The sequence below is a fragment of the Falco cherrug genome, unplaced genomic scaffold (assembly GCF_023634085.1).
Source record: "Falco cherrug isolate bFalChe1 unplaced genomic scaffold, bFalChe1.pri scaffold_247, whole genome shotgun sequence".
Classification (NCBI taxonomy): Eukaryota; Metazoa; Chordata; class Aves; order Falconiformes; family Falconidae; genus Falco; species Falco cherrug.
Genome location: NW_026599418.1, coordinates 1 through 8,809, shown reverse-complemented (window position 1 = coordinate 8,809; position 8,809 = coordinate 1). Strand labels below are relative to the sequence as shown.

At 60.5% G+C, this 8,809-nt stretch overlaps 1 protein-coding gene across 1 annotated transcript; it reads left to right on the top strand.

The window, feature by feature from the left end:
• Nucleotides 1–4,958: 4,958 nt before the first annotated feature.
• Nucleotides 4,959–6,044, top strand: LOC129735058 (T-cell activation Rho GTPase-activating protein-like; the record flags this gene model as incomplete). Its single annotated transcript, XM_055700433.1, has 4 exons — nucleotides 4,959–5,118; nucleotides 5,344–5,505; nucleotides 5,590–5,699; nucleotides 5,909–6,044. Coding segments are annotated over exons 1-4 (558 nt in total), but the record flags the coding sequence as incomplete, so codon positions are not given.
• Nucleotides 6,045–8,809: the final 2,765 nt, after the last annotated feature.

Genomic DNA, 8,809 nt, shown 5'->3' with positions numbered 1-8,809 from the left:
CAGATCTGCCTCTTAGTCCTCTAGCAGTCATCCTCCATGGAGGGCCCACAAGTCCTCCATACCTACCTACCAACTCACCAGAAATGAGTCAGACCACACCAGAAGTGACACTGCCTGACCTGCAGGAGATATACTAGGCCTGTAACGATGGTTTCAAGACAGAAAAAAACACCACCGTCCACCAGCACAGCAGAAAAACAACCAGAAGAAACTTGGTACACAAACCAGAGGCCCCCATGCAAACCCTACAAAGGCAAAATAGCTGAAAAAAGGCACTCTCCACAAAAAAAAAAAATCACCACACAGAACACATGATAAAAATGCCATAACCCCAGGAACACAGGGCCAACAAACACAGGTTCTGTCCATAACAATAACACACTTTGACACTAACTCGCCTGACCTCTGGCATACCATAACCTTGTTGCCCCCAAACCACAGCACATTGTAGCCCTAAGGCAACACAAAATGGAACGCAAAGTCCCTGAAGATCTCCGCCAGGGCAAAAGCAAAGCACAGAGCCACACGGGAGGGTGGGGTTGGAAGGGACCCGTGGAGGTCCTCTGGGCCAAGCCCTCTGCTCCATCACGCTCACCTAGAGCAGGTCGCAGAGAAATGTGTGCCCTTGGCCTTTGAAGATCTCCAAGGACAGAGGCTGCACACCCTCCTTGGACAACCTCTGCCAGCATTTGACCGCTCTGGGGGGGAAAATTTGCCATTTCTATCTCTCATTTCACTGTACCACATTCCAGAACAGCCATGACATTACAAGCTCAGGCTTGAAAGCCAGTGCTGTGGCTGGCCTGAAATTCTGTCCCCGTATTTTTCATCCACTGGTAGCTAAAGGAGGACAAACAAGGATTTCTTTCAAAGGAGAACTTCTCTTTTCCTCTGTCCTACTTCTCTACCAGTGATCTGGATTCTGAGTGCTGTGCCACTGTCCTAATGGCCTGGAGAGGGATACTTCTTGTAGGACAGGGAGGAGGTGACAGTGGAGATCATCAGGCTGGGGAAGCTGAAGGAAAACGCAAGCAACTGGAGTTGCCTGGAGCAAGAGTGGCCAGCTTCAGAGCTAGGTCACCTCGTGTCCTCAGCTCCCATGCAGGAGCTGAACCACACACATGGACTGCAAAGCAGTGTGGCCCATAGAAAAAAATCTGCTTTTGGCTCGGGATCGCCCAGGGGCATTTAACTGCAATTCCGCCCTTGTCAGCAGGAAGGAAACATGCCCTGCAAGCACACACTGAGGCATGACACCTTCACCGGGGCTAAAGGGTACCTCAGGAGACCAACATGGGACCCCCCAGGGGCACCTGGATTGCTGGCTGGAGGATGGGTAGGTCAAAGGACCCTGATGGGAGCCCTGCAGGCTCCATACATTGGACCAACGGGCACCTTCCCTTGTCACACAGAGCATCCTCTCGGATGCTCTGGACAGTTTCTGGTAGATCTCTGGAGAAGAGCTTCCCCCCAGCCCTCTCCCATGGGCTTGCTCACCCCCGGTGCCCTTCCCAAGCACAGCCCCAGCAGGTGGATGCAACCGGCGTTGCAGGGAAGAGCAAGCAGCAGGCACACAGTCAGCACTGCAGGAAAGCTGGGACCCCAGACACCCACCCAGCCTCCCCAATCCCAGCCTGGCCCACAAGAGTGCCTTTATATCCCTTTCCCAGAAGTGCTGAATTCCCCTTCCAGCATTAGCCACTGGACCCACGCTGCTTCTTGCTGCAGTGTACAACAGCCAGCAGAGAACTTGCTACATGTCTCTGATGTCCTGCATTTTTCCTGAAAAGGGCGGGTGTGTAACTCTCTGCATCGCTTCTATTTGGAGCAAGGCATTGCTTAGGGTCAACAGTGAAACGAGACACGGGCCATCAAAAGCTGGCTACGGGTCCCTTCTTTGCCATGGTCATGGCCTACCCCACAAACTCGCCCCTGGCCGTGTTGGCCACCGGCTGGGTGAAGGTCATGGCTAACAGGGCAGGGGCTCCTGGGTGGTGCTCATCCAGCCCTGATCGCCAAGGGTGAAGCCTTAACACCCAGGTGGGATAAAGCCTTCCCAAGCAAGGGTGGTGCTCCAGGGGCACCACAATTCCTGCCGAAGCTCACCACACCTTTCATTTCCCTGTGGCGCCTGGCAGGACCCGAGCGGCTCTTTGCTGCTGCTAGTCCCCCCGTCTTTTGGTAAAAATGGAAGTTTTTCCTCCCGGTGGGCCTGCTCCAATTCCAGCGCCTTGGGGCCTGAGGCCTAGCACGGCCTGTGTGCCAGAGGCCTTCCAACGGCTAGGCCGGCCTCCACCAAGAGGAGTCTGCCTCTAGCCACAATGGTCATCTCTAGGAAAAACAGCTTCTTTTATTGAGCGGGACCCTGTCAAAAAGCCAGGTGAAAGCGCTGGCCGCAGGCGCAGGGAGGTGGCCCTTGCCCCCTGCCCTGTCCTGCTCGGGGCTCCCCCGGGCAAGGCAGGGCCGGCCATACTGGAGAGGGCCCCAGCCCCGCCCCCGCAGGCCCCGCCCACTTTCCGTTGGGCTCAGACCGTTGGTCACGGGGAGCCCACGGCCACCACAGGCAGCAGGGCAGAGCTGTGCTGGCACGCAGCGGCGCTGGCAGGAGGCAGCCTCTGGCCCAGCAGCGCTGCCACAGCACCAGCACCCCGCTTCCCAGCCTCCCCGTCGCCGGCTGGGCCCCCTCCTCGCTGCACGGCCAGGGCCCTCCTCTCCCGGGCAGGATGGGCCAGGCCAGCTGCTGCTGCAGCTCCAGGTGGGCTCCCCCAGGGCTCGGGGACACGCGGGCACAGCTGGGCCACGCAGCACTGACGTTGCTCATGCCCGCCGCTCTCTGCTCTGCAGGGAGGCTCTCAGCGACGCCGAGCCGGTGCTGAGCGCAGACGTGCGGCTGACCCGGGGCCGCAAGAGGAGCGAGAGGCGCCTGCTCCTCCTCCACAAGGAACTGGTGGTCGCCAAGTTGCGGTAAGACCCTCAGAGCCCAGATCCTTCCCCCCAGCCCCGGCCCAGGGACACCCTGGCACCAGCCCCAGGCCCCGGCCCCTCGGTGCTGGAGGCACCAACGTCCGTCCCAAGGGCAGGTGGGGGACAGGGCTCTGCGCGTGGGGACCCAGCCCAAGGAGCCCCCCTCCAGCTCAGGGCCGGCTTCTGCTCTCTGCAGACATGGCACCAGCCTGCGCCCACAGCTCTGCCTGGCCCTGGACCAGCTGTGGGTGCTCAGCAGCGGGAAGGAGGCTGCGGGGCAGGAGGGACAGGAGGAGGAGGAGCAAGGCACCGATGAGGACAGCACCTCTGTCATCCTCGCCTGGCCCACCGGCTCCTGCATTGCCACTTTTGGGTGAGTCGTGGTCGGGCAGGAGAGCTTCCCAGCCGTGCCCACGCCATCCCGTGAAGACTGGCCTCTGCCTTGCGTGCAGAGCCTGGGCAGGGAGCAGGCAGCTCGGTGGCAGGGAGGGAGGGATGGGGGATGCTTCCCCATCCTGCATCCCCTCGTCACCTTTTGGCCCCCAGAAGGGAAGGGCAAATACAGCTGCTCAGGCAGGACAGAGCAACCCAGGGCTTGGACAGCGCCTCTGTCCTGCCCCACGGGGCAGGGCTGTGCAGGCCCCCACCTTTGCCCAGGGCTGGGGGCAGCAGGGCCTGACGCTGTCTCTCCTCTCTTTCTGCAGCTCCCAGGCACTGAAGGAGCTGTGGGTGGCCACGCTGCTGGGGTAAGCCGGGGGGGGGGGGTGCTCCAGGAGAAGCTGGGCCCACGGGGGAACACAGCCCCCAGCTGGGGAAGGTGCCCCTGGGGCTGCAGGCAGCTCTCGCGCACAGCTGCCTGACAAGAGACAAGAGACGGCTTGGGGCTCACCCAGCTCTCTCCCTCTCCCTTCCCGGTGCACAGGACACCAGAAGGACGCACGGGAGCCCGCGTCACCCGCCTAACATCCATCAAGCTCCTGGAGAAGGAGCTGAGCCGCCGCCACGCCGTGAGTGTCTCTCTGCTCTGGGCCCTGTCCCCAAGCACTGCTCCTGCAGCCGAGCAGCAGACCCATGGCTGCTCACCTTCTTCCCCTCCTTCTCTCCCGCCCAGTGGAGGACAGTGCGCGCCAGGAGCCTGGAGAGGCTGATGGAGGCACAGGCAGAGGTGAGAATGGCTGCCTTGCACCCATCTCTGGCTGTGCTGGGATGTGCAGCCAGTGGGGTGACCATGTGCAGGAGGGCGGGGGTTCCCACAGTACCACTCCGCAGCAGAGGGGGTTGGGGAGACACCAGGAACGCTGGTACGTACTGGCTGGCTGGCGGAGCTGGGACGAAACCTGCCGCACGGGGCAGAGAGCCTGGGAGGCCAGAGGGTCCCAGCTCTGCCATGCTCAGGCTGCTGGTGCCGGGGGGCAGCTCGCCGCTGGCCCTTTCTGCTGCGGGGCTGCTCTCCAAGCGCAGCCCGATTCTTGGTTCTTGCAGGCTCATCCCAAGCAAGGGCCTGCGACGGCCCCATCTGCAAACGCAGGGGGACTTTGCCACGAGCCAGGTGAGTTTGGGAAAGAAAGGCAGCCTCCTGCAGTGGATTGAACTGTGCTCACTTGTCCCCTGAGTGTCGCCATGCAGGTTGGGCACCGCACGGGAGGACAGCACCTGGACTAGCAAGGACACCTGCTGGAGAGCGGCCGCTGCATGAGCTTCTGCAGGACACAGAGCCTCTGCGGCTGCCCACAGCTTGCAGGAGGGCAGGGCAAGGGCTGGGACAGGCTGTCCTGGTGGCACACCAGCTCTCGGCAGCCTCCAAGCCACAGCTGCTGGGCCAAAGCCACGGTTCCAGCTGCTGGCTCCCTGCCTGTCCTGCCGCACTACACAGCATCGCGCTGCGGGCAGGACAGAGCAGGGCAGGGCAGGCTCTGGGACCGCTGGCCTGGGGCTCTCCGTTGATGGCGTCTTACTCTGTTTTCCTTTGCAGCAGGAGGGAGCAGCAGCAGCAGCAGGAGGAGGATGGGGCTGCCCTGGCCCTTTGCTCTACGGCGCACCCCGGCCGCTGCCCAGGCACCAGGGCAGGCGGGCTCCGGCTGCAGCAGGGCGCTCTTTGGGCAGCCCCTGGCAGCCCTCTGTGGGGAGGACAACACGCTGCCCCGGCCCATCCAGGTAAGCCAGCCTGGACACGGGGTCCCCAGCCCCCCACTCAGTCCACAGGCAGCGTCCCCTGGCTCCAGGTACTGGGGAATTGGGCTCTCTGCCCATGGCTCACGCTTCTCTGCTCCCAGCCCCTTTGCAGGAGGACAGAGCCCAGCCTGGGGAAGAGCGCTGGCCATGGCCACCGCTGCTGCAGGGCAGCTCCTCAGCCAAGCCACTGTCCTGCATCTCTTGCAGGAGCTGCTGGCTGTCCTGCACCAGGAAGGACCGACGACGGAGGGGATATTCCGCAGAGCTGCCGGCGGCACAGAACTTCGGCAGCTACGCGAGGCCCTGGACCGCGGCACGGAAGTCGATGTGGGAAGCCAGCCTGCACTGCTGCTGGCCGTCATCTTGAAGGTGAGCGCTTCTGAGCTGCAGCTGGAGGAGCTCCTGGCTGGCCTGCAGCGTTCAAAGGCTCACCTGCAGCCCTTGGCATTGCAGGAATTCCTGCGAAGCATCCCCACCAAGCTCCTCGTCATCGACCTCTACGAGGACTGGATGGCAGCCATGGAGAGGGCCAGCAAGCAGGCCAAGGTGGAGGAGCTGAAAGCGTAAGTGTGGGCAGCCGCCGGCCTGTTGAGCAGGGACCGGGAGAGTTCTGGGACCTGCCTGCAAAGGCATGGGTTCCTCAGAAAGCTGTCTTTTCGGGCAGCTGCAAAGCTGTGCAACACGGCTGCTGGCTCCCACCCGCCTGGGGCCAGCTGCAGGGACGGCTGTGGGCACCCTCTGCTTCATCAGCCTTGTCTTCCTCTTCCCTCAGGGTGGCTGACAAGTTGCCTGTGGCCAATCTCCTCCTCCTGAAGCGGCTGATGGCCCTGCTGCAGCACATCGGCCACAACGCAGCCACCAGCAGAATGAGCTGCAGCAACCTGGCCATCTGCATCGGGCCCAACCTGCTGAGCCCACCCAACGAGGACCTGCTCCCGCTGCAGGCCATGCTGGCAGTGACCGAGAAGGTACGCCCTACCCAGCAGCCGGCTGCTGCCTTCCCGGCCCATCGGAGCTTGGCTGTTGAGAGGTCCCTGGCTGCCTCCTCCCTTGAGCCAGGGCTGGTGGGCTGGGTGCCTGGAAGAGCAACCCCCAGCCGCAGCCACCTGCGCAGACAAAGGGTCAGCAGTGGGAAAGGCTGCTTGACATGTCTGCAGGCACCTGGCTTGAGACCAAGGCTTTCATGTCTGCAGGTGAACGTGCTGGTGGAGTTCCTCATTGAAAACTGCGGGGACATCTTTGGGGGGGAGGTGGCCGGCCTCTCCCCTCCATCAGCCGAGGAGGTGCCAGCACCCATGGACAGGCGCACAGGTAGGAGGAGGGGCTGAGGCTTGTCACAGACACTGGGGCTCGGGATGCCAGAAACCTCAACGTTGAGGAGACAAGCGGTGTAGGGCTTGGCTGGGCTTTGCTTGAGATGTTCTTGACTTCCAAGAAGTCGCGCTGCTGCACGTGCTTTTGCTTTCCAGAGCTGCAGTGCGAAGAGCAAAGTGGCCCTGCAGGCACAGCAGACACCCAGCGTCCGGCAGAAGCCTTTCTGGATGCAGACGCCTCTCTGCTGGACATCGACAGAGGAGCTGGGGGAGACACAGGGGCAGGGCCCAAAGCGGCAGAGGTACGGCAGCTCCACAGACACTGGGACAACATGTCTCAAGTGGGACAGTAATTTCCCAGGAGGCCAAGCAGCCGCTGGGCCTCCTCCTGGCAGCCGCTCTCTTGTGCCTTTGGGGCTCCTCCTCTCCCCCCAGCGTGGTACGTGTTAAGGAAAACTGGAAAGGCTGTTTCTGGAATGCATTTCATGAAGTATGATCTGCTTCATCAAACAAAACATACCTACAAAACACCCACAAAAGGACAGAAGGGAGTAGCTGTCACCTTGAGAGGGCTTTTGCTCAGATCCTATTCCATCGCAGCTTCATCAAGTCTAGGCTGCAGTGGCTGGACTGTGCAAAATGTGCATGATGCAAACCAGCATCTCCTCTGTAGAGCTAAGATGGCAATTTGGCAGTCAGGCCCTCACTACCCCAGGCCCTTACTTGCCACCCGTTACCTCCCACGTTTCTGGTTTAGGCACCTCCAGATTTGCCTCCAGCCACCCCCGAGGGCACGGCAGAGTCCCCGGCATGCCTGCAACAACTGACCAGCCTGCCCCAGGAAACCAGGTAGGAAGAGCTCCCCTTGCCTGACCTGAGAGCTCACTGCAGGGGCTTGGGGCTTTCCCCCTCTCATCACGCTGTGGGGTGGAAAGTTTTTCAGGATCCCACCAGGAGAAGGAAAACTCGAGACAAAGAAAGAGAAAAGAAATCTGGGCAGAGGAGAGGGACAGCACAGCAAAAATAAAACGGAGAAGAGAGGAAATGACTTTGCGGGCCCAAACCTGAGAAAATTCAGGAAGGTGCAGCACGTCAGGAAGGCCAGGTGCGTACCAGGCGCTGCTGCCCATCTTTCCCGAGTCTGAACACGGCCCTAAGTCAGCCCAGCTGGCTGGCAAGGGCCGGCGAGGGCTGGTGCTGAGCAGGGTTTGGGATGAGCCCCACGGCAGCTCCCCAGGGGCTCCCCATCGAGCCCTGCTGCGTGGCACAGGGGCACTGTCAGCATCCCTGCGCACGCACAGCTCCCTAGGGAGGTCACCCCTGGGGAGAAGGCCCCTAGTGGAGGCCAGCAAGAGCTCTCCCTTCTGGGCCATGAGGAATTCCTCAGAAACAGTGTCCTCCAAAGAAGGGGGAACCAAATCCTGCCTCTTCCTGCCTCTGGGGGCTTAGCAGAGCTTTCTGACTCTGTCGTTGCAGGTGCTGACTGACTTTCACCGGCTGAACCGCTGTGACTCCTGGGCCCTCGCAGCTGGTGTTGACAATAAAAGAATCTTTTCCCTCTCCTGACTGTGTCTGCCATCGTGTCTTCCGGAGTGGGGAGCTCTTGTGCTGGGAAGGACCCTCGGGGAGGAGTTTGGGATCATCCCTTGCCCCAGCACCCTTTCCAGCGGGCATCGGGGCTGAGTTGAGGAGCTTTAGGAGGAAAAGCAAAGCACAGAGCCACACAGGAGGGTGGGGTTGGAAGGGACCCGTGGAGGTCCTCTGGGCCAAGCCCTCTGCTCCAGCACGCTCATCTAGAGCAGGTTGCAGAGAACTGTGTGCCCTTGGCCTTTGAAGATCTGCAAGGACAGAGAGCCCACAACCTCCTCGGACAACCTTTGCCAGCATGGGACCACTCTGGGGGGGAACATTTGCCATTTCAATCTCTTCTTTCACTGTACCACATTCCAGAACAGCCATGACATGACCAGCTCAGGCTTGAAACCAAGTGCTGTGGCCGGCCTTCAGGGCCAGCAGGGACTGGGGGCCAGAGGGGAAGTGTTTTAGGGACGGATCGTGGGGGCCGGAGGGAGGGTTTGAGGGACGGACGCCGAGGAAGGCCTCATCCCTGCAGAGATGGCTCAGGCCCAGGGCCTGTCTTAAGGTTCAGTCTTAGTGTTAGGGCTTAAGGTTATATCTTAGGGTTAAGTCTTAGGCTTCATTCTTAGGGTTAGGTTTTAAGGTTAAGTCTTCAGGTTAAGTCTTAAAATTTATCTTAGGGATAAGTCTTTGGGTTAAGTCTTAATATTTAAGTGTTAAGGTTAAGTCTTTAGGTCAAGTCTTAAGGTTAAGTCTTAAAGTTAACTCTTAAGTTTAAGACT